The 27,380-nt window shown below is 34.2% G+C and overlaps 1 protein-coding gene across 3 annotated transcripts; it reads right to left on the reverse strand.

Annotated features, from left to right (window-relative positions):
• On the reverse strand, nt 1–27,019 carry LOC149772675 (alpha-ketoglutarate dehydrogenase component 4-like). Of its 3 annotated transcripts, none has more exons than XM_089947512.1 (5): nt 26,900–27,019; nt 14,383–14,434; nt 9,723–9,913; nt 5,226–5,297; nt 1–1,107 (listed from the first exon to the last, which is right to left on the reverse strand). In XM_089947512.1, the coding sequence occupies exons 1-5, from the start codon at nt 26,924–26,926 to the stop codon at nt 1,090–1,092; spliced, it is 360 nt and encodes a 119-aa protein (XP_089803638.1). In that variant the 5' UTR covers nt 26,927–27,019; the 3' UTR covers nt 1–1,089. The 3 variants fall into 3 exon arrangements, with proteins under 3 accessions (XP_089803638.1, XP_089803637.1, XP_089803636.1); XM_089947511.1 differs by having other exon boundaries at nt 14,377–14,434; XM_089947510.1 differs by lacking the exon at nt 26,900–27,019 and having other exon boundaries at nt 5,226–5,302; nt 14,377–14,467.
• Nucleotides 27,020–27,380: the final 361 nt, after the last annotated feature.

The following is a 27,380-nucleotide window of genomic DNA, read 5'->3' on the forward strand; positions in this document are numbered from 1 at the left end:
TAAAGAATAATATTTTATTACAGTAATGAAGTTAATTATCAAATAGTTGACCTTTATCAATAGCTGGAAATGTGTCAGTAAGAGAATGAGGGTGGAGTTGGACTTTCTGCATCACATGTGGCTCTTTTGAAGGGGGGGGGGCTTTAATTTTATGGTCTTAAGCAAAGACAAAATCCAGAAAAATTGGAACTCAACAAAAATTAGTGAAACTACAATATCTTGCACAGACTTTTTGTAATATGTCTAACAAAATTGCATGGTGTAAATAATCTATTCAAATTAAAATTTCATCTTTAACATCTTGCTTTTCCCAAAAATGTTGCTCAAATGCCCAAATAAATTACACCAATGCAATATCACATCTTTTGCTAAAATAAGAATGCCTTTATTTCTTATGCTGATGATGAAATATTGGAGTAGTCTGGTTCAGAAAGTAAGTATCAAGAATGATATTCTCTGGCCCCTTTAACAAATCCACATGATTTCATAATACATTGAGAACCTCCTTTGCATAACAAATATATCTGATGTGCAAGGTATAGAGTTTCCATTTCCCCAATATAACATTCTCAATTACAGCTAAACCTGTATGTTTGGATGCTGCAAAGGTACTAACATGTTTTCATAAAAAGAAACTTTGTTGGTTTTGTTCTAATCTCTTTCTGTCATTAACTGTGGATTAAAAAAATGTCATTTTGATTACAAATTACAAAAATATAATATCCTCTGGATGACCGTCATGCACTAATTAAAGAATTCTGATGAAAGTGTTTAATTACTGGCCCTTCTTTCAGTGTGATGCTTCCAAAAATCAGAAAAAGATAGGAAATCACTACTTGAAAATTAAAATTAGTGGAGAATCATATTTATTATCAACGACATCAAATAAATATCCATGAATATCCATCATTGATGAACAATAAAGGTCTCAGAGACATGCAGAAGTTATTTAAATAAATCCAAACTACCATATTCATTCCAACAATTCAGTAAAGTCTATCACATTTCCAAATATTCAACCAATACTACTGTATAAATCACATAATAAAAGAATTAAACATTTTGGTGAGATTTAGGGTCTTCAAAACATCATTCTGGTCCTCCTCTCTGAAATAACAATAATAATAATAATATTAATAATAATAATAATAATAATAATAACAATAATAATAATAAAAGCAATGATAATCCCCCCATCTTTAAAACATGGACTTTACCTATTTTACTACATTCTGAAAAACAAATTCTTTATACAAATTATTTCCAAAGATAAAGGCATCATTATCATGCCAAGTCTCTTGCTTAGAATCAAACTTGACTATGACAGTGATATAAACCTATTTACCAAATTGTATCACAACTAGATGAGATGGTCAGACAATCAGATGCAAAATAATCTGAATAATGTACATCTTGCTAATAAGAGAACCTCCCAAAGATGATATAGTTTATCTACCAAACTCGAAAGTAGCAATAAGCTCAGCCAATCTGACACTAGATTACCTCATAAATATCCATAATCAAACTCATCCAACATCTTGATGATACAAACCTTTTTATTTTTCAAATTGCCAAGTCTGATCAAAATTATATGCTGTTATGACCCTAGATTCTGAAACTATGTAACAAGAAGGAGCAAAAATAACAAGTTTTGGTAATTATATGAATTCCTAAAATTCTAAAAAAGTTCTATCGATTCCAAAATTTCAGAGAAATCCAAATAAGTTTTAAAGGTATTTCAGATGATAGCCTGTATTGAAATGATATATCAAAAATACAGAACAATCACTCTTATATTTCCAAAATTTCTTTAAATGAATTTATGATAATTCCAATACAGCTATTAATCCAAAAGTCTTTGAATTCACAGTAATTCGGTACAGCTATTTATATACCCAAATAGTCTTTAAATGAATGTTTGAACATTCCAATTCCAACAAATGATTATATAAATTAACTAAACATCCTTTCTCTTCAAGACCACTAATACTATTAATTTCATGTAATAATTCTAAACATGCCACAGCGAGAATGCAATTCCAGACTTTTAATTAATCATTTTCTTGGTATTTCAAAACCACTTTACAGTAAACAAGATCAGCTGTTTCAATTCTGGCTAATCACAAATTAGATTAGACTGGCCTTTCACATCATTCACATCACAACTCATGTCCTTGTCGGGTCACATGTTTATGTGCACTTATAGTTCAACTTGACCTTGGAATTCACGAATTAATCAACTTACAATTCTGATACATGATGTCCTACAGTACAAACTAGGATCATAGGATTTTAGCATTTAAAATGTTATTAACTAAATGACCCCTATAAAAAGTATTATTATAAAAATAATACATATAATATAGATATACATAACAACATAAAAATAGAGTCTCTCGACTGTTTAAAAAAGCTGTGCCATTCAGATGCAAGATCAGCTCACAAATATGCATAAATCTTGGTCATAAAAACAACCTCAATGGATATCATGATGATATAAGTATATTTACAATGTTTGATTAAAAACACTACCAGAATAGTTGCTATAGTATTGACCAGTTAAGCCCATCAAAAGCAAAACAGCCCCTCGTTAGTATGCATGGATCTCATTCATTATCAAACTTTTTGAAGACCATGAAGACTGAAGGAGATATTCCAAACTTAACTAAAACCAGAAATATGGCTTTTAGAGGCAGCAACAAGCTCAACAAAGTGATTGCAAGACCATCTTATTAATATGTGAATCTCACATGGCCTATACTCAAAATTTATCAAAACTAGATCAGAAATATGGCCTCCATATTGGTAACAATCTCAGCCAATCAGATGCAAGATCACCTCATATTATCGAACTTGTCCAAAATCTAGGTGATTTAAGACCATATTCCAAGTCTGATGAAAACTGGGTTGGAAACATGGTCTCCAGATTGTCATCAGGCTCACAGTCAGTGATATGCAAAATCACCCCATATATTATCAAACTTGTCCAAAATCTTATTGATTTAAGACCATATTCCAAGTTTGATCAAAATCGGGTCAGAAACAGAGTGTCCACAGGCTCAGCCAAACATATGCAACATCACCTCACTTAGTGGGATCTCACTCATTATCAAACACAAAACTGAATCTTCATGACAAAGAAACCCATATTTCAAGTTGGATAAAACCGGATCTGAAATGTGGCCTCCACATTGCAAGCAATTTTGACTGAGGCATAATAGACAACACCAGATAGATGCAAAGCCAAAGCAGAAGCTCACCTGACCTTACAGCCAGGTGTCCTGAAATAGAGTAATACAGGAATCTTTCCCCAAAAATATAGGAATATATGAACTCAAAATCTTTGCATGTGTGTTTCTATCAATTATTATAATGGAATGACAAAAAAAACCAATTCCTAATAAAAACTTCTGGTACAGTGTTCGGTGTGCTAACTACAAATATTTATAATTAGCAAACCTTCCTATACCACTTTTTGGCAATTTGATATCTTTACTTTCCATCACTACTTTGCTTTTTATGTTAATAATATATGATTCAACTAATTATACATAAGAAAAAATATAAAGGAAAAAAACTCATTGTATTTTCTTGCTCAAATGTACAAGCTCTCTACAACCTAAGATGAAAACTACAATTCAAAATAAAAGAACAGGGCATTTATTACAGTGCATAAGTCCTTTTACCTTTTAACTCTTATATTTGTATTAATCAATAAATTTCCATTCTAAGTTTTTTAACTTTAAATAATTCATTATGAAGCAAGTTTTGATTCTTGAACTCAAATTCTGTTCATTTGGTAAACTCTATGGAAAAATATTTATCTACAAATTCTCAGTGTCTGTTTTTGTTGAAACAAAAGCTCCTTTCCATTTTTATATCAGACAGATTAAGGGAAGTAACTTAAATATTAACTCCCCTCATTCCAATATGTTTACCAGTTTAAGCTTGGGTGAAACCTGTAACAGGATACTTGCATTTGCAGAGAAGGATTGCAGTTATTGATAGTAATGTGATCAGGGAAGCATTTTCATAATTCTGTCAATACACTACCCAATCAAATTAACTTTAGGGATATAGGTTATATCAGAAGGAAATGCTTGAGTATCCAACACCCTGCTCAAGCAAGATGACTGCTCTACTTTCAGGAATGACTTCTCCTAATGTGAATGTGTGTGTGTGTTTAATTTGGATTTTTAACGTAGCTTTAACAATTTTTAAGTCATATCACTACGATGTCTGCAGTGTGGCAGTTTATAGTGATGCCTAGCACTGGAGCATCATGCTGCAGACGTGTAGCATAATGTCCCACCCAGTCACATTACCCTGACACCCGGCCAACCAGTCCTAACACTAACCTCTTAATGCTGAACGCCACACAAGGCAGCTGTAGGTACCATTTTCATAAGTCTTTGGTATGACTTGGCCGGGGATTGAACACACAACCTCCCACATCCAAGGCAGATGCTCTAACCACTTAGGCCACCGGAGCAGTCCTCCTAATGTGAAGGTAGCACAGCCAGAGATTATTTATTTAGAATATCCATGGAAGATCCCTGTGGGATTCTGCACCTAATTATTTTGCCTTACTTGTATAATATTTCTGGGCAAATGCAGAAAGTGTAATGTCATGATAAGGAATGAGGTTGTGCTGTTATAAACAGGGCATGATAACGGTTTAGGCAGCTACCAGTAGCCTGAGAAGACTCAGCTCTTTTATTTGCAAGTCTAATAATGGCATATAAATAGGAATTAGAGAAAGCAGACAGAGCAAGCCAGCCAAATGACTCCACTATGTATCGGACTGAGGCATTACATTTTGAAAGCCTTTTCATGGAAATCACATTTCATTAGTCAAAATCTTTTAGAGCTGTACCTGATCCTGTGAGAGTGCAGCATATGCCAATCAAATAACTCACTTCAGTCAAGTGGCCAGTGGAGTTAAGTCTTGGTTTCCCACTGTAACCAAATGGAATAGCCTTTGACAGCCATTGTAGACATTCTCTAGGTGCCCAATATAGCATCTGAGAGCATGCATCAGGTCCTTCAGCCTCGCCTTACTTGACAGATCGATCAAGCTGAATGAATGAATAGTTTTTGTCTCATTTCCTATAGATGGTAACCTGTTTTCTGATACAAAGCCAGCTGCATTTTTAGTAATTCATCATTTACCCCAAAACTTAAATATTCATCTCTCCCTCTTCCTGCTCAACTCTGATCTCTACCTTTCCCACAATTTTTTCAAATATTACACAGCACAAGTCCCATCTCGGTGTTGTATGTTGTGATGTAACCATCTGTACTGCAAAAGACAAGATTCTAAAACTTTGTATCAAACTTTGGTTTCTTCTTTGGCAGTTCATCTAAACCAGAATCTGATATCAGTTTAAAATTATCACATATTTAAATGTGTTTGGTGAGAAACACTTCATCCCTCACTTTCTTCATTCTACCATTCACTTTGCACATTAGTGCCAGCACTGACTTGACATTAAGAAATCAGAAAAGAGCATCAACTGCAAAACCCCTATAGGAAAACACATTTTTCTCTTACAAATAATCAGTAGGATTTCCAAATACAGTGGAACCCTGCTATAACATGATAATTGGGGTCCAAAAAATTGGACTGAGTTAATATCGGGGTCATGTTAATGCTGGGTTTTACAGTATTTTACTTTTTTCAGAGAACAACTCATTGGCACATATACATGTATTCCTGTCTAATGTATATGATGAACAGGGTATCAACACTGTTTACTATTGTGCCAGCGTGGCATGCAGTTCATCTATAATGCATGTAATTCCATTGAAAAATTGCACACAGATTTACAATATTCAATAATTTTTTCCCCAGATCATTGTGTCTGAATTCAATGTCTAATATACAGCATGAACAGAGTATCAACACCGTTTACTTGCCGTCTGATATCGTACCATCGTGGCTTGCAATTAATCCATAATATATGTAATTCCATTGCAAAAACTGCATACATATTTGAACTATTCAATAATTTTGTCACACATCATTATGTGTCTCAATTCAATGGGAAAAATTAACAGCAAAATTAGGTTAAGAAAGATGAATCACATTTACGGTTCATTACATTCCAGGGTCTATGAACGGTGTCTGTACAAATTTCATACTGCTACATTTTCTCATATGTGTTTCCGTGTACATTTATCCATTGCAAATTTCCAATAATTAAATATTTTTTTAAAAAATAGGAAGCTAATATCGACTTCATAAACAAACACCATACCCATGTAAAACCAGAGAACTAAGTGCATTAGGCCTGCAATGGTCACGGGTCACTTTTATAATTTTTTAAACCTGAATGCTTGTACAATTTCATACCCTTTCAATTTCCAGCTAATAAAGCAAGCATTATTTACTGGTCAACTGATTGCGTCTAATAACACCGCCAAGCTCAGCAAACATGTTGTAAGCTTTCGTTTTTTGATATTTATTAAATTGTGAAAATCTTTTATCAACCACCGCATTGTCTGCTGCTTGGTTGTGTATGCAGTTAAATAAGAAACTCATGTCGACTATTGTTTGAGCAACGACTGTATACAGAATTAATTGAAGACAATCACAAAGACGACTTACTGGCTTTACTCATGGATCAGTAATAAGTAACATTTCTGATAATGTTTATTTTGGCATAACACTTCAAGAACCTGGTGAAATTGTTAAATTTCAGAAGCCAAGCCACAATCATATTATATTCGAATTCATACACGAACTCTTCCCCAAAATGATAATAAACATTTTACACACTATTTCTCATGCTTTAAAAAAGGTATTTTTCTGGGAACAAGAAAAATACACATACATGTATTTAAAATTTCAGAAACCATGCCACGATCACATTATATTTGAATTCAAACACGATCTCTTCCCCAAAATGATTTTTTTAAAAATTGCACACAGTGCAGAGAACAAATTGCGTTCGTGAAAATGCTTTTCCATAACGATAAAGTATTTTTATTAAAAAAATAGGAAATTAATAACAAGTTCATAAGCACATGTTATATCTGATGCATCAATAAATTTATATATAGAGAGTTTCAAAGAGACTTCCATTTACAGGGATATCCATTTTTTTTCTTCTTCAAAATCAACTGTGCAGGCATAAGTGTTTTGGGAAAACTGACTCATAATGACAACATATTTTGATTGTCCACTGTTCTTCTTCATTAACTTATTTAAGTTTAAATTGTCCACACATTACATTATTAATTACTATTTTCTTGATTATGCTGTGCCATGTGTGTATGATTTTATGTGTAATTACTGGGTACATGATTATGTAGTATAATGTTATGTGTTTTATGTGTTATTACTAGGTACATGATTATGTAGTGTAATGTGTTTATGTTTTTATGACTGTTCCGGTGGCCAAGTGGTTAGAGCATCCGATCTGAAGTGGGAGGATGAGGGTTCAAATCCCTGGCCGAGTCATACCAAAGACTTACAAAAATGGTACTAACAGCTGCCTCGCTAGGCACTCAGCATTAAGAGGTTAGTGTTAGGAGTGGTCGGCCTGGTGTCAGGATAATGTGACTGGGTGGGACATCGTGCTACATGTCTGCAGAATGATGCCCCAGGGCTAGACATCACTATAAACTGCCACACTGCAGACTTTGCAGCAATATAACTGAAAAATTGTTAAAGCTACGCTAAAAATCCTAAGCACACACACGCTTTTATGTGTAATTACTAGGTACATGATTATGTAGTGTAATGTGCTTATGTTTTATGTGTAATTACTAGGTACATGATTATGTAGTGTAATGCATTTATGTTTTTTATTTGTAATTACTAGGTACATGATTATGTAGTGTAATGTGTTTATGTTTTATGTGTAATTACTAGGTACATGATTATGTAGTGTAATGCACTTATGTTTTTTATTTGTAATTACTAGGTACATGATTATGTAGTGTAATGCATTTTTGTTTTTTATTTGTAATTACTAGGTACATGATTATGTAGTGTAATGTGTTTATGTTTTATGTGTAATTACTAGGTACATGATTATGTAGTGTAACGCACTTACGTTTTTTATTTGTAATTACTAGGTACATGATTATGCAGTGTAATGCACTTATGTTTTTTATTTGTAATTACTAGGTACATGATTATGTAGTGTAATGTGTTTTTGTTTTTTTATGTGTAATTACTAGGTACAGTCAAGCAATTTCTGTTTTCACAAGGACTATGCCAGTGTTTATTTTACAATTTTGTCACCTGTTTGTAAATATCAATAGTGAATTTTTATTGCTCAAATTATCCAAAATAAAATAAAGTTTTTTATGTTTATTGTATTATGCCAGGCAGCCAACATCACTACTATCCCTCATTGGCATACAACATCTGAACTTCTAACATGAAACTTCATTTTGAGAATGCATAACTAGGAATACAAAAAAAACAATTTCATCATCTGTACCATATATACTCACTTATAAATAAAGTCCAACTTTCAACTGCACAGACCCGGATCTGCCACTGCATAATGCACCAGCAGATATGTGTCAATGCCGTTAGTAAGGAGTAATCGGTAGAACAAACAACACAGACCATGATCTGCCTGGCTAGTGTATTATGTGAATTTCAAAGCTGATCAGCGTCTATCTTGTTTGTAGTTGGATTTGACTTATAAGTGAGTTTACTGGTATATGGTAATAAATCTGCTTTAATATACTTGTTGAAATAGATAATACACTATACAAGGCCTGTAAACATGCTGCTGCTGCTGCTGCTAAGATGTCATATTTGTATACATTATATTATAATTAGGTAACTGTTCACACCACCTCCAGACTTTGAATTTCTCAGAAAACCAAACCATAAATTACTTCAGTTAAATAAGAAAAATGGGTTTTAGTATGTTAATGAAATGAGGTTAAAAAACAACCAGTGACAAAGGAGATTTCAAATTTGAGGATTCAATCTCTTGCTACTATGAATGTATCAACTGATTATTGATCTGGCTTATTGCCTACAATTTCAACAAAAAAAAAAAAAACAACCCAGGACTCACATGATAAATACTCAGCTGACTCGACAGTACACTAATAGTAGTACTGTTAGGGCAGGAAGTGATGGTCCTGAAGAGAATAGTACCAGGACAAGGTGGAGCATCAATCTTGCAAAAGATATAAGGACAATCTGTTTTTGAAAATATGCAATTACCTAGGACTAAACTAAGCTCTTGCTCCTGGGTACATGTCTAACATAAACATCTACTTGTCTGGGGCATTGATTTATCCAATTTGTACAGCCCTTATTTAAACTCAAATGGTATGCAGAAGAAGCATTTTATTAAAAAATATTAAGTATGTTACACTGCTTACCATACAAAAACTGCACCAAGATAACTACTAAAATTGTCAAGTGCCTTCCCTGGATCCAGTGCATGTTTTACTGGAAAAGCTCTCTGGTTTGGTTTGGTTTGATTTGGTGCTTCACGGTACAGCAACACAAGTAGGTTATTTCATGCCAAGGCAACTGGAGTAAAGTCCATTGCCCTAGGACACATCACGGCAGCTGATGGAAAAGTTTTGGAAAAGAACTAGAAATGTGTTCATGGAACACCGATGTTCCACCACACATACTGAAAATCTATTGAAACCCAAAAAGTAGCCAAGCTGTGAGGGAAGGACAAATGGATGGCAAAATAACTCTTGATTTGGTGGGCAATGAAAAAGTTCACCTCAATATATGCCATTTCTTCAGGTGATATTGGCTTTCTGTGGTATCTTGCTGGTAATGCGTCATAGTCTATACCAGACCCCTTGGCCGCTGCGGCTATAGACTTTGATGTTAAGAGCTGTGACGTGCTACTGGAAGTGGATTCCACTGATACTCTCACTGGTGTCACTGCTGACTGGACAAATGTCTTGGCTGAAAAAACAAAAACAATGTATTATTACATCACACAATCCAATGTCTGTCAGTGATACTGACTGACTAAATTGAGAATAATGACAATTTCTTTTCCTAATACACTGTAATTCTATACTGTAATTATAAATTCCACTCCCCTAATTTTATAGAGAAAAGAGGGGGCCCCAAGTGGCTGAGTGGTCTAAAGCACTCTCCATTACGGATCACTGCAATTTCACCCCTGTCTGCGTGGGTTCGAGTCTAGGATTCAGCCAATGTGGGTATGTGAGAAAGCTTGCCAGTAGCTTCTCGTGGGTTGGTGGTTCTTCCTGAGGTTTTCCCAGGTTCTTCCTCCACCATTAATACTGGCCGCCATGCATAGCCTATCATGTGCTGAAATATGGCATTAAACCCCACAACAACATCAGAGAAAAAGAGTTCCACATGTCCTTTCATGGGTATAGCTTTTAAATACCCTGTGCATGTATGTCAACTACACTCTTGATATTATTTGTAAATGTCAGACATTAGTTGTTTCAGTTATTTCAGCTACGGTTCGATTCCATTTTGACAGCACAACATGTTCCAACTTCCAAAAAAACATTCACAACCAGTATTCAAAAATACAACCCGACTGGAAGCCTGAAACCAGCAATTTTCAGAAGAGATCATGAAATTTCTTACAACACCAGCAAGATGTTTCAATAGTTACTGGCCCAATGTCCAGCTGGTTCCAAAAGTTAATTCTGAACACTGAAATTCTTGGAACAAACGAGGACTGAGGTATAGAATCTTAAGGAACCACCCAATTTGATTTGAAGATTACAACTGCAAATGGCATTTTGCTTTTGTAGGTTTTAAGGACAAGTTTAATACAATACTGGCAATATCATGCCAAAGAAATCAGAGCCAAGTGCCTCTTCCAAGGGCTCACCAAGGACGCCAACATGGGCTAGCATGGGCAGATATAGAACTCACAACCCTTAGATTTATGAGTCTGATGCTTTAACAACTGATACTGATAATTTTTAGCTGCACATCATGTACATCAACAATAAATGGTTATATCTTGCAAAGGCAATCTGAATAAAGTGTCTAGTCTGGAGACACATCATGGCAGAGATCCCAGCCAGCTCTGGGCAGCATTCAATCAGACAGCTGTCTGGTCAGCATTTCTCATTCATATCATATCTGTATGTGCTTTTTAAAAATAGTACATGATTAAAAGAAAGTGTTTGCTCTTTTATGCTGGGTTTCAATTACCACTGAAAAATCTATGTAAGATTTCAAAATTCTGGTGTTTTATTATTGCCTTGTTTTTTGGGAAGATATATTAAAGCTCCCTCCCCATCTAAATATGATCACTCCGACGGCCTAGTGGTTAGAGCGTCTGCCTCGGATGTGGTAGGTCGTGGGTTTGATCCCTGGCCGAGTCATAACAAAGACTTTAAAAAATGGTACTAACATTTGCCTCGCTTGGCACTCAGCATCAAGAGGTTAGTGTTAGGACTGGTCAGCCTGGTGTCAGGATACTGTGACTGGGTGGGACATCATGCCATATGTCTGTGGCATGATGCCCCAGCGCTAGACATCGCTATAAACTGTCACAATGCAGACATCGTAGTGATATGACTGAAAAATTGTTAAAGCTACGTTAAAAATCCAGATCACACACACACTCACACCATCTAAATATATGAGGGATTTACATCACATGAAGTATTCCAGTGAATAACCCATGTCAATACAACATCCTGTTCAAGAGAAATAGCTATAACAATTTTCAACATGGCTGCCATTGTGGCTATACTGGAAGTCAGATCGGTACCATTTTTATCTATAAGTATTTTAGTTTATATATTATTGATTCTGCATGTGAATATTTTCTGATTTCTCCTAGATGAAATATAATAAAGGTAAATAAAAAATTCAAACTGACAGGTTGCTTGGACTTTACAAGAAAACCTGTATTACAGTGTACAGTACTTACACAGTGCATAATATGCTTTGTATCACATATTCTTGTTTATTCATAAAAATATTAGATACATATTTTGCTTTATTTTCTTATGTCACTTGTTTAGGCTTGAATAAACAGAAACACAAGAAAGAGTGAAAACAAGCTTTGAAAAATACAATAATTTATTTCCCTGCAAAAATCTGTTAAAAATGAAAAAAATATGAACTTACGGTTTTATAGAATCAAATCCAAAAATAATCTGAGAATAATCCAAGAATAAAATTTTAGTAGTCCTAATAACAAAATGTTCTACTGATTTCACGTTCAAATCCCAATGAAGAATCCAAGATGGAAGACGATGATGTATGCTACAATCTGTAGTGCTGAAGTCTACAGTTCCTTGCAGAAATAAAAATTATCACTCCGGTTTCTGATAGCTGAATACATTTTTATGAAAAAACTGTCCTTGTTCCACAATATTACATGAGCACACATATTTTCCAGAAAACTAATGGAATTAATCCTTTTGAATCCAAGTAATCTGAAATCATTCCAAACCAAGTAATCTGAAATAACTCCAAACAGCACAACATACAACTAACAGTTTAACAGCCCAGCTTCTACTGAGATTAATTCTCCAAAACATGGGTAATATGGAATATCTAAAACATAAACAAGGGTCACGTGATCATCTTCTGGAAGTTTATAGAAGTAAATACTTGTTACAGATCATGTGTTTACCCAGTGTGACCATGACAAAAACCAATCACTCTAAGAAATAAAAAATTGTTTATATCTTAAAGACAAGGTCTCATCATGACCTTGGAAACAACCAATCATTTTAAAATAAAATAGAACTTGTTTACGAAGGTTGCTACAAATTCTGAAACAAGGTCAGGATTTAGATCAACACCTGGTGTTTAAAAACTAACAGTCAAGGTCAAACTATAAGTCAGAAATTGTAATTACTGGTGACTGCTAAAAATTGCAATGCAATAATGCATAAACTGACAATAGTAAACTAAAACAAATATAGGAAATAAATAATGCTGAAATGGTTACAACATTGTTCTAATATTCAATGCTTGTCAATGCCTGATGAAATTATACACATTTGAAATAGGCAGAAATGATAAGAAAACAGAGGACAATTTAAGATATCTTTTCATTTTTCAAACAAATTATATTTATTTATAACATTTCCATCTAATAATTCATAATAGTCCCTTAACAACTGCAAAGTATTTTTTCAAGTAATGTTAAAATAAATAAAACTTACAGATCAGTAGAATAACAATTCTAAGGTGTCACATAACTTACAGTAGATGAAATTATTGCTATAATTTTGTATCCCAATTTTGACGGGTCATAAAAAATTATTTTAAAGAATAATTAAGGGTGTCCCAAGATTTTTACCTATCTTTATGGTAGCCACCTTACCATCAGCAAATGCCATGTCTTCTGTAAGAGAATATGAACAATCTAACCACTTTACCCATACCATCAGCAAATGCCATGTTTTCTGTAAGAGTATATGAACAATCTAACCACTTTACCCATACCATCAGCAAATGCCATGTTTGGAAAAAGTGTAAGTACAATTCAAGTAATCACCTTATCTTTTCCAACAGCAAATGCCATGTTTTCTATAAAAGTGTAAGTACAATTCATGTAATCACTTTACCTGTACCATCAGCAAAAGCTTTGATTTCTGTAAAAGTATAAGTACAATTCAAGTAACCAGCTTATCCTCACCAACAGTAAATGCCATCATGTTTCCTGTAAAAGTATAAGTACAATTCAAGTAATCACCCTACCTGTACCATCAGCAATTACTATGTTTTCTGTAAAAGTGTAAGTACAATTCAAGTAACCAGCTTACCCTTACTAACAGCAAATGCTATGTTGTCTGTAAATATGGAAGTATAATTCAAGTAATCACCTTACCCATACCATCAGCAATTACTACTTTGTCATTAAACATGTAAGTACAATTCGAGTAACCAGCTTACCCTTACCATCGGCAACTGCTACTTTGTAAATGTGTAAGTACAATTCAAGTAATCACCTTGCCCATACCACCAGCAATTACTACTTTGTCATTAAAAGTGTAAGTACAATTCAAGTAACCAGCTTACCCTTACCAACAGCAAATGCTATGTTGTCTGTAAATATGGAAGTATAATTCAAGTAATCACCTTACCCATACCATCAGCAATTGCTACTTTGTCTGTAAACATCTAAGTACAATTCAAGTAACCAGCTTATCCTTACCATCAGCAACTGTACTGCTACTTTGTAAACACAATTCAAGTAATCACCATACCTGTACCATCAGCAGTTGCTACTTTGTCTGCAAAAGTGTAAATACAATTCAAGTGACCAGCTTACCCTTACCAACAGCAAATGCTATATTGTCTGTAAATATGGAAGTATAATTCAAGTAATCACCTTACCCATACCACCAGCAATTACTACTTTGTCATTAAACGTGTAAGTACAATTCAAGTAACCAGCTTACCCTTACCATCAGCCTTTCGGGTTGGAAACTTGATCTGAGGTATATGAGGCTTCACTGTCTGGAAAAAAGAGAACATCAAACAAATACAGAGGACATGAAGCATAAAGATCAACTGTTTGACTGATTGGTGTTTAACTGTACATGAACACATGAAAGGTTGTATATTTCTGCAGCAATGGGGCTAAAGTGTCTAGCCAAGAGACAAAAGCAACAGTTCAAGTAACCAACTCACCCTTACCAACAACAATTGCTATGTTGTCTGTAAATATGGAAGTATAAATCCCAGCCTGTTCAAGGAAAAATTTAAACTGCATTCTTCTAGACACAAGTTCAATCATGGTTGAAATTACTTCAGTATTACATTGTCCCCAATATAATACAATCCTCAGGATCACACGTATGTGGTTTAGTTTTATATTTAATATAACGAGGTTGACTTGCTTATTATATGGCATCTTCATAGCTCCCATAAACAGTGTTATTGTGAGGGAATACTTACTGCCCACTGTAGCATACATTTAGAACACAGAGAAATATGGTTATGGAGCACCGTGTATCCCTGTCTACTATACATTTTTATCCACGATAATGTCATTGCTACAGAAAATGTGACATAAGCCTCTTTATCTCGTATAAAAACAGAATCCGTTTATTTTTTGTTTTTAAATTGTCAGTGTTAAGGTCAGCAAAGTCATGGATGTATATAAACATCATGGAAAACAAAAAAAACCTTTTCTTTTCTTTATTTTATTGAACATAGCAACAAATACTTTTACAGGGTCAATTGTGGGATTCATGCCAACAGTTCAAGAACTGTACCTAAAACATTGGAAAGTATAAAAACAGTAAATTATACATGTATTTGCAAGCTCTAACATTATTTCTTTGCAAAATCCCTCCTACACTGAGAAAATTTCCCTATTTTCTAATACTTGGAAGAAATTTCACCCCTAAATTTTCATTTGTAGAAAAGACCCTTATTTGCTGAGTTACAGATAATTTTTTGTCAAATGAGCAAAGTATTCAATAATTTAAAATTAATTGAGTAACTAGTAATGATCCAACAGTATCTGTATACTTTTTAACTCGTTGTACTTATAAAAAAAACTTGTTTACTATTCTCAGCAAACCTTTTCATTGGGTCTAGATGGGCACATATTACTTTTAATATTTTAAACTGTATTAAGCGCTTTGAGAATGTATCTATCACACAAAAACTAACTGTACTCTGAGTGTGCTTTGTGTTTGCTTCATACAGGACTTTTTGTGTTTGCTTCATATAGGACTTTTTGTGCTTGCTTCATACAGGACTTTTTGTGTTTGCTTCATATAGGACTTTGCATTTTTGTACTCTAACAGATAAGGTTTCAACCTTTATCAAAATTTTAAACCTGTATGTGGAATACAATAACCAAAACAATGCCCTTGAATCCAACTGATTTATAATGCAACCTTTCCCAATCTGTTAAGATGGGCTACTTATACGAACAACACTAAAAATATGCAGGCCATACTGTACTTCACTCAACTTGCAATTCCTTCATTTTCTGTATGTCACATTATGACAGGATTCCATTTGTAAAACACAACTTTGCTGAATTTATCTGACCGTTTAGGTAAAACCTCGTTTGGATCATCATGACATTGTTTCATACTTCCACATATATGAATATGTACTCGAGAAAAAATGATAATGCAGCAGCCAGATATACTGCCTGGACATGCACAAAGGATGCCTTCCTAAAATCTACAATTAAAAAAAAACTCTGCAGTGGATTACAAACCTGAAATGTTTCTATAAAATAAAATTTTACTCATGACAGGTTGTGTAATTTAAAGAACTTTTCATCAGCATTATCTGTATAAGCTAACATATATACTTGCTTATAAGAAGAGTCCAACAGCAAACAGCAATAACCCAGATCTGCAATCGCATAATGCACCATTAGATCTGGGTCTGTGCAGCTTGTTAGGACTAATCAGTAAAATAAACAACACAGACCCTTATCTGCAAGCACATCATGCAAAGGGAAATCTGGACCTTTGTTGTTTTGCAGTTTGACTTGACATGTACATGTGTCATGCCTGGTACATCCAAATCTGGTATAATTTGACTTTGCCCTTGCAATGCCACAACTAAGTGAAATTATTCCATACTTTCAAAAAAGAATTCTACCAGACAAGCATTACTGAACAGTCCTCTTAAGCAGAGGAAATATTTGATTTACGGGTAATCTGAAAGGGTATTTACTGTGACACTGACAGCCACATGCCTCTTCCTTTGCAGCGTTACTTATTTTATAAAGTAAACTAATCCCTTTATATGTGTAAACATGACAGCCTTACTACATAACTAATAAAAACTATACAACAAAATGAATTCTTTTCTTCACTGTTTAGTATATGCAACCCTTGATCCTGTATAATCCTCTACTGTATGCCGTATTGCTTTGCAATATGTCAATTAGTTGGACTATGTGATAAAATAAGCAGGGAGCTATCAGGCTCTGCCACTGAAGTGCCATGTAACATGACAGTTCCATCTTTTGCCATGAAAAATGAAAAAGTCAAGAATAAAAAGGTATTGGTATAAAATCAAATCTTATTTCAACAGAGCTGAATAAAAGAGTTTGTAGTGTTATGTATATTTAATTTGTATTGTGTGATTGACCTTTGTCCATAAGTGAGGGAAGGGTTTGGGCCAACGTGCCTAATATCAAGTAGGGTAAGCATGTTTACTTAAGTTTTTACTTCCAGATTTAGCCTTGATAATGGCCCCATAAGATTCCAGAAATGAATTTTGTTTGATGGAAATTTCCATCAAGATGACACTCATCCTGTTCCTCTAATTGTATCGAAGTATTTTATATAAGGGAGAAGTAAGCAGAAATTTATTATTCCTATCTTAACATCAGTCTTTAGAGGAATCAATTTTAGTTGTGTTTCAGTTAAAGGTCACTGGCCACCAATTCTGTACAAACGTATGATATTATTATAGTCATAAAAAAACGAATTTTTATGTATGCACACCATAAAAATGTTTAATTAGACTTAACAATCCATTTTTTAAATGAAAAAATTATTCAACAATCTCCATAAATCGGATGGATATTTATCCCTTCTAATCAACATAGCCATTCAAGTGTTTAATTTCTCCACATAAATATCCATGTGATATCTCTTACAATCCTGCATTTGCACAGCAAATATGGTGCACTATTTTGCATATGGATGTAACCAAAAGTGATGATGGGACGAAAGGGTTCTATTGTTTTTCCAAAAGACTCTGTTTACCAGAAAAAAATTGGATTGAAGCTGCAGGATCAAATAGGGTGGGGATGGGAAAGTTGTACCATTTATGCCGGATTATAGTCAATTTGGCCCAAAGTAAATTCAGCCCAAGACAATTCGTCCCAACTTGGTCCAAAATTAAGAAAATTTGTCCCAACTCAAAAGACAATTCAGCCCAACTTAACAATAGTTTTAACAAGTTCTTTTTCTTCAAACAACAAGTTGTTTTTGTTGTGGGGTTTAATGCCCTTTTTCAGTACACAATAGGCTATACATTGCGGCCAATATTAATGGTGGAAGAAGAACCCAGGAAACCCCAGAAAGAACCACCGACCCATGAGAAATTACTGGCAAGCTTTCTCACATACCCACATTGGCCGAATCCAAGACTCAAACCCACGCAGACAGAGGTGAGATGGCAGTGATCCATAACGGAGAGTGCTTTAGACCACTCGGCCACTCGAGGCCCATCAAACAACAAGTAGATACTATGTAAGTTATAATATATATAAGAAGGAAAAAATGTTTTTGACAATTTGTAAAGGATGTAAAACAGAATAGGTTTTAGGAACAAACTGAATAAATTTAGACAAACTAAACTATCTTGATGTTTTTTAAAAGAAAATAATCATGCTTTGTAAGGTTGTTGTTGTTGTTCTAGGGTTTAACGCCATTTTTCAGCACAAGATAAGCTATATATGGCGGCCAGTATAACTGGTGGAGGAAGAACCCTGGAAAACCCAGGGAAGAACCACGACCCACGAGAAGCTATTGGCAGGCTTTCCCACGTACCCACACTAGCCGAGCCTTGGACTCAAACCCACGCAGACAGAGGTGAGATAGCAGTGATCCAGAACGGTGAGCGCTTTAGACCACTCGGCCACTCGGGGCCCCGCTTCGTAAGGTACATATATATATGAGAGAAAACAAACTGACATATCTTGCTCATTCTAATTAAAATATTTATATACATTAATTTTTTTTTTTTTTTAAAAATATGTGCATCTGCACAATGACATTCCATTTAAGTCTTCCACTCAAAGTATCAATATTGATTTATAAAACAATAATATTTAACAGATAATATTCTACAGAATACATTTTTCTAAGAGTAGCGTACATAAGATATTATAACAAATATATTTAATTTTAGGCTTCAGGTTGTAACACTGCTGCATATAATACACACTCGATTACACATGAGACTGTGTGTATGTGATTTGGATTTTTAATGTAGCTTTAACAATTTTTTAGTCATATCGCTATGATGTCTACAGTGTGACAGTTTACAGTGATGTCTAGCACTGGGGCATCATGCTGCAGACATGCAGCATGATGTCCCACCCAGTCACATTATCCCGACACCAGGCCGACCAGTCCTAACACTAACCTCTTAATGCTGAGCGCCAAGCGAGGCAGCTGTTAGTACCGTTTTTCTAAGTCTTACACAGAAGAGAGAAGAAAAATGCTCAGCATTTTGTCATTGAATGTTTAGTTGCTGCAGTATGAAGCTCTTACCAGGTAATTTTATTGTTTGTTTTTAGTTTTAAGTTGATGCCTTAGTGTGTGTGCACATAAACCGAAAGCTTGTCATTACTAGTCAATATCGTCAATCATAATTGCTCCATTATTCCATACAAATAAGAAAAGAACTAATTTTATGTTTGAGTTTGTGCCCACCCCGCTGCACAATAAAATAGATAAACAAAACACTTATTTGAAAATAACATTGCACTGTTATCATTTATTCCTTCTTTTTTCAACATGCCAAATTTGCTAAAGAAAGAATATATCTGTCTTAATAGGAATTTTGAAAATAAATTAAAACAATGAAACAGTTTTGAAAGCGACACAATCTAGTGTGTCGTGCATGCACATCGATATAAGGCTGAACAGTAAATAATTTTTCAATATTTTCATCTAAAAGTTCCCAATCCATAGTTTACATTTTGTTATTTTTTGACAAGAAGCATGTACTTCATCTTGGGGGGATAAATGTACATCATTTCTGGTTGGCATCTTCTATAGGTGGGAAATCATAGCTAAGGGGAAGTAACAGCACTGTATACTTCTATTTTAAGTAATTAAATTATTACTTCTTTCACTTAATAATTTTTTTATTCTTTTTGTGCGAGTATAAATATGTTGGAGTATGGCCAGTGACCTTTAAGAGAGGATTTTATTTAAATTATTCATTGGAATGATAAAGTGCTCTTGAGTTTCACACTAAATCACAATTTTGGGATTATTGTTAATTTGTTCAAGGACTTTTTGAGTTATATCATTGTGATACATCAAGACTGTTAGCACATCAACACTATTCAAGGCTACTGACATATCAGCATATTCAAAATTGAAATTCATCTTGAACACCATGACATTCATTTGGAATACTCTAAACGTTTGGACTTGTGATTGAACTTTTAGGGCTACTCGGGATTTAATTCAAAATACTGTAAATTCTTTTTAAATTTTCACTTTGTTTTCCATGGAAATAAATTATTTCTTGAATTTTTTACTAAACTTGTTCTTATTTACTCTTTTCTGTTATTTAGTTTAAGACGATAGCATTGTAACAGTAGGAACAAAATGATCCACGATTTGAATTTTAAGAGTCCCTCGAAGTAACATATACTCTACTGGATGGAAAGAATTTCCAGGAATTCAAAATAAAAAAATTTCTTCCTTCTAAACTGTTGAGTGTTGAAACCATCTGATTTTCTTCAGCAATAACAAAATTTTCAAATTAGCTGCTGTGGTATACATACTGGATGTCAGTTTCAATTAGGACAAAGTAAACATTATTAGTCTCTTAGTGAAAAAGTCTTTTAGTGAAAACTCCTATGTCAAAATGATCATCTATTCAGAGGGAACAGTGACAAGACTTTTACGACAGTCTTCGTGACAGCCATATTGGTTGCATGACTGGTGCCATTTTCATTTATGACCAGCTAGGTATCATACGAATACTACTGGCATACATGTGACAATAACAGGATTTCAAACCAACAGATGTTTGATAAGCAGACTGGTTTCTAAACCAGTAGATGTTTTATGGGCATAAATTGTATGTGTTTTAAGGGGACTGAAAACAAAACAAGTATATTTTTAATGTATTCTCTTCGTACTAAAAGAAGCAAGTTTCCAACAAGAATCTGAATCTGATAAAAACTGTTACAATAATAATTAATCAATATCAATAAGTATACTGTCAATTAATAAAAAAGGAAGAGTTTTTTATCTTATCGTTCACTGCAAATATTTTTTGTATAAAATCCAATAGCATTTTTAGTGTCCATCACAAGATCACAGTTAATGGTGACCAATGATGACATTCATTATGATTATATAGCTTCACACTTAATTGGCTGTCAATAGTTCTCTGGTCCAGATTTTTTGGAATCACTTTATATTTTGCAAAGAATGGAGAATGTCCTCTCTGTATCAGCATTAGAATGTGGCACTGACAGGGCAGCTCAGTTGCCAAAGAAGTTCTAACTTCAGCTTTTTTGGTGCTGATTTTGTAAGGTTTCTGACTGCTTTCCAATACTCCCTCATGTTATGTTGACCTCATGAAGCAAGTCCCTGACCTAGACTTAGAAGTATTCCTCGGCCACATCCTCAAGGGCTTCTTTCTCTTTCTGTCTAGGATCCATAAATCTGTTGGCAAGTTTCACCACACTAAGTACCAAAACAAATTAAGATTCATTTAGACTTGAAATAAACAATGAAAAACTATATCATGTATTTATGCTTTATGAATAATTTATCCCAACTTTATAATCAAATGTCCTGTAATATATTTTAAATGATGTATTTTATCTAGGGCATGAAAACTTCAAATAGTTTATGAAATACAAAAGATCCATGACTTTGAAACACTGAGAAAACTCTCGACTTTTCCTAATTGTCCACAAACACTTAAACTGATATTCAAGCATTGTTGAACTTCCAATATTTCTTAGCAGGTGGTTTCTTAGCATTGAGAGAAAGCATGTGTTTCAGCATTTGACATGAACTTCACAAAAACAGTAAGAACTGTCCTTAAATATTCCTATCAAAACATGTTTAATAATACAATAACACAAGACCAAAAATCAAAATACTTACTCCAGTGTGTCTGCAGATATCATTTTTTATGGTCGGTCTCACCATTTTGTCTCCTCTGTCTTAAGGTAAGTAGTTTTTCATCAAAGGCTCAGAAGACATCACGGACCACCTTTGTTCCCTTTAATACTTAAAACATCTCAGAAAACATCTTGCAATTGGACTAGACTCCCCAAACTACAACATAATTAACTGCTGGCTGTGTACACACATCAGCAGTTCTTCAACAATTCTAATCTTATTATTCTGCCACAAATCATCGCATCAGTCACTTTCCTGGTGGAACATTTCCTTTCCCCGGTAGATTGGTTCAGGCTGGTTTCTTCAATGTATTGGTAGAACTGGTAGAACACAAAGCAACACCATGTTTGGGTTGTTTCACTACAATTTTTTTTTAAATGAACAAAAACGTATTTACAGTAGACAGTCTTTAAAATGGTATATTTTGCCTACCTGGTACAATCATATGCATGCTATTGGTGAAAACCCCATGTTGATACAGCCATCTATTTGGAGAGTAGTGTAGATAATAATATTTTCATGATATGACTTTCCATTCTGGAGCAGGACCAATATCATGACTTCAAGATGACTGGCAATGGCTATAGAGGATCTCAGATAAGCCCCATTTTCATTTAAGATGACTGGCAATGGCTATAGAGGATCTAAGATAAGCCCCATTTTCATTTAAGATGACTGGCAATGGCTATAGAGGATCTCAGATAAACCCCATTTTCATTTAAGATGACTGGCAATGGCTATAGAGGATCTCAGATAAGTCCCATTTTCATTTAAGACCAAACCAGACACCATAACTAGTCTTCTGGTGAAAACTCCATCTCTGTTCAAGAGGAGTCGTGATAACAAGATTTTAAGATGGCTGACATGTTGACCATATTGGATGTTGGATTGGCACCATTTTTATTTAGGACCAGCTAAATAAGATAAAAAGTCTTTTAGTTAAAAACTCCATCTTTGTGTGGCAATTCATTCAAAAGTAATGATAACAAAATTTTCCAGATGGCTGACATATAGGCCCTATTGTACATCAGATCAGTACCATTTTTATTTAAAACCAACCAGACATTTTATAAAATTCTTCTATTGAAACTCCCATGTTGATATGACCATCCATGCTGATGATAAGATTTTTGAGATGGTTGAATGATGCAATAAAAAAGTGCCATCTGAAGGACATGCTGTCTAACTTGTACAGTATTTAAATTATCAGATTAAGATTCTTAGCATATAATCATGGTCTCAGATAAAATTAGCAGGTTTGGTCTTTTTTAAAACTCAAATCATTTTTTTCTCTAAACAACTTCACCAATCAAAGAAGTTAGTATCTTGAGAAGTCTACTAAACTTGGATAAAAGAGACCATTTATGAAATGTACAATCTGTACTCACAAGACAAGTCCAACTGCAAAACAACATACTCAGTTCCGTTGTTGCACAATGTGATGGAAGGTCAGGGTCTATGTTATTCACTCTCCCAATTATCCCTCACAAACTGCACATACTTTGATCTGCTGGCATGTTATAAGATGGAAGATCTGGGACTCTGCAGTTTGCAGTTGGTCTCGATTTAAAATAAAGTACATATGATAGGTTCTTATTTAAAAGTATTTGCTTGTTTATAGTATATCATCACATAAGCCAAACATTTTTTTAAAAATGAAGTAATTTTTTGCACTTTGAGGCAAGAGAAATAAAATTTCAAATTAGGCTTTTTTCAGCTTTGATTATTATGTCTGCAGATGCTGATGGCACTGAATATTCAGAAATCTCTGTGTAATATATAAATGTCATACTCCTACAATAGCCAACATTTTCAGTGTTTAGAACTTGCCATTTTCAAAATGATATTCTGATTGGCTACTTGTTTCAGATGAACAATTTTGAATATATGAGCTCATTTGCCCAAAACTAACCAAAAATAAGGTGAAACAACTGCTATAATTTTATTCTTTAAAAAACATAGAGAAAATCAATTTTTGTCCCAATTTTAAAGTAGCATATTTAAAAATATGTAAATTTGTCTCGATTAATGTGCCAACTTTGGTTGAGATATCATTACAAATTAAAATTCATTTGGATATGGTACCATGTTTTGACAAAGAAAGAATTAATTGCAATAAATGTATTATGCCAACATCACTAAAAAAAATCAAAGAAAAAAGTATACTTTTTACTAAAATAAATATTTTTATTCATCTATGTAACAGTATTCCATATACGAATATTTTTTCTTCAGTTATCTTTTAGATAAGAAAATGATTGTTTCATGCTACCATATCACAGGCATTTGTTTCTATGGATAAACCAGGCACATTTATAATAACACCCTCTGATTAAAATCAGATATCCAGTCCTACAAGGAGATCAGGCAGACAGCAATAAAAGTTCATGATCTGGTGTTCTTTGGAATTCCCAGTCCACTTATTTTTAGTAGCTTATCATATAAAGCATTGCAAATTCATGCTAGGGAGAGCAATTATATGATCCAAATGACATATGTCAAATTCAGAAGCTTGAAAGTTGTGAACCACAAGGTCAACAGACCTCATTTTGGTATCCATCAGATCTCCATGTAGGACTGAAGAGATCTGATTTCACTCAGACTGCCTGCTCCCAATTGTTATATTTAATTTGTATTGTGTGACTGATCTTTGTCTATAATTGTGGGTACTAGTCTGGGCCTACATAAGGTCCTTATCTGGTAAATAACATACAGTATGATCCTGTGACAGCAGGCTCCATTATAACACAAATTCAGATATAACATGATCGTGGCATGGCTCCTGAAATTTCATACACATGTATATTTCTTCAGTACAAAAAATAAAGTGTAAAAAGTTTACTATCATTTTGGGGAAGAAATTGCCTATGAATTCTAATATAACATAATCATAACATGGATTCTAACAAAAATTAACAATATTTTTCTCATACAAAAAAAAAGATTCTCACAAATATGAAAAATAACATAAAAGTTTATTCAGGGATCAGACTGGGCTTTGGCATCATCGCAAATTGCGATATATTTTTTTCCTTATTGGTGACAAAAATATACCATCTGCCTTTTTTGTGACAACATTGCTGGCTGTTTAAACCTGTCTATACAGTCTTGGGTTTGGAGTGGAGAAATTCAAAGGCACCATGAAAGGAAACCACAAACTTGGATATAAGAAGGACTGGATCCTTTGTTCATGTAGATAAACCGTTTTAACAGTGTATTCTTGTATTATAATCCACTTATGCTGACATCTACCCTGAGTACTGAAAGCTATGATACACTCAAAAAGTCATGCCACAGGACTAGCTACAATCGACCTACCTTCGATGGCAGGGATAGGAATGACTCTAATCAACCAAATGATAGCTAAAAATATTTAATGTACTGAAACGTCAAAGAAAACTGATTACCTTTGAAGCATTGATTGTTCTGTATAAATACTAAGCAAATGAAAAAAAATTCAATCTCAATGTACTACAATTATTTGATGTTGATTCCACAATAAGAAATGGGCATTTGTTTGGTCTTTCAAAGCTGTTCTTTAATGGTTACTTTAATAACACATGTGCACTTCATCAAAGCAAGACAGCTTCAATAAAAACAAAGCACCTATCATCAAAGGAAATTAGCACCAAACTTAAATAACAGCAATGGAATCTAATGGATTGTTGTATTTTCCAATATGACTGGGAGACATTCACTGTGCCATTTAAAGTTTCCTTTCTGCAGGAAAAACATTTATGCTAACAAATGCTACCAACAGCAGCATCAAAACACAAATTAATTTCCAATCTTTTGAACTATAGATATCTGAAATTACTGTGATTTCTTTCAAGTACATTTTGGTTTATATCATTGTGATACATTCAGATTGTTGGCACATTAGCACATCTGAAGCTACTGGCACATCAGCACATTCAAGATTATAATTTTATTAAGAAAACCACTGGAATTCATTTGGAACACTCTTTATATATGGACTTGTGATATAACTTTTGGGTCTATTTGGGATTTAATTAACAATAATCTAAGTTCCTTTTAAATTTTCATTTTGTATTCAAGGAAATAAATTATTTGTTGAATTTTACAGAACATGTTGGGTTTTGCATTTTCTTTTACTTAATTTCAGACCATATGGTTCACAATCTGACCTGTTAATAATTCCATGTTAGTTTTATTATATCCTCTGAGCATTTTGGCACTCATAACTTAACCACAGTATATGAGATATTACAAATCTTTCCCTTGTTTAGGATTTAAGTGCCTTACTGATATTTAATTTTTAATGACAACTTTTACTCAGAGTTTCTCTATTGTCTTGTCTACCTGGAGCCAGCGTGAAGGCTTACACTTCCAGTCTACCTTGGTGTGAATGTTACTACTAGTGCGTATTTACTGCAGGGTAGAAACTGGTAGAATGTGATACTTCCATCTGGTGGATTCTAATAGAATGGGTTTGTGACCATTATGATGAAAATAAAGGTTAATTCGCCGGATTAAATTCATACGATGGTCGTCCGAGAGTTATGTGTTCCTACGTTACTGTCTTTTGAGTGTATATGTGTAGTTTTTCAGTGATCTTGCATTTTTGAAGCGATTTAAAGACGTGTGAGAAAAGACTAATCGAGCGGATGTTTGTGTCACGCTTGCAGTCCTTGTGTTCGTTTATAGTACCGATAAGGTGATTTCGTGTTGTCAGAGATTTCATCGTACTTCATTGATAAAACGTCAGACTCCTGTGGCCACTGTATGCTTATTGCCAGGCTCGGCTAAGATGTAGTTATTGGTACAGGTGATTGAAAGGGCTAGCTGAAGGAAACAAAAAAAGTTCCTGTTATATTGTAACAGGTCAGGCACCCAGCCCTCGATTCATAGACGGAAACTCCTAATTTTCTTTGTAACGAGCCTCTGTGTATTTATGAACTGGTCTGCCAATACTTGTGATTTCGTTTTAAGTGTTTGTATGAAGCAATCAAGCAATTAGTGTTATCCGACGTCTGCGAGATTCCGTTTAACCTTGATATTCGCTTCTGCATTTTTATTCAAAACTATCTGACCTAAAACTGCAACCAATGTCATCGGTTCAGCATGGTAGCAACAAACTCACCCTTACAACTCGGGCTGCTGTGGCCATTGCGACAGACAACTGAAGGTGAAAGAAGAGTTACACAAGGGGACATAACTCTATTGTCTCTACTCCATCATGACACCAATCTGTCATACTTAAAGGTGGATAATGGGGGCGATGGTCCAATTTGATTGTAGATATGTCACTGTCAATGAAAATGACACTGTCATGAACTTAAGGGTGTGATATAATATGTAAAATATACAGAAAAGAAAAACGTTATATATTTAGACATAAAGTCCAAAACAAAATTATTTAATACACCACCCGCCGCGGCCCACCACATTCTGTACATAGTCTTTAGTCGGGAAATGGATGTGGGTTGGGAAGAGACAATATAAAAACAGGGAGCACGTCTAGTATAATCGGTATCAGATTTAGGTGGAATGGCAGGTGACCTTCACCCCCACTCCCCAGTCATGCCCACCCTACACCCGCCGGTTGCCGGTGATATCATTAC

The sequence above is a fragment of the Sinohyriopsis cumingii genome, unplaced genomic scaffold (genome assembly GCF_028554795.1).
Source record: "Sinohyriopsis cumingii isolate HCF-2022 unplaced genomic scaffold, ASM2855479v2 utg001292l, whole genome shotgun sequence".
NCBI classification, from domain to species: Eukaryota; Metazoa; Mollusca; class Bivalvia; order Unionida; family Unionidae; genus Sinohyriopsis; species Sinohyriopsis cumingii.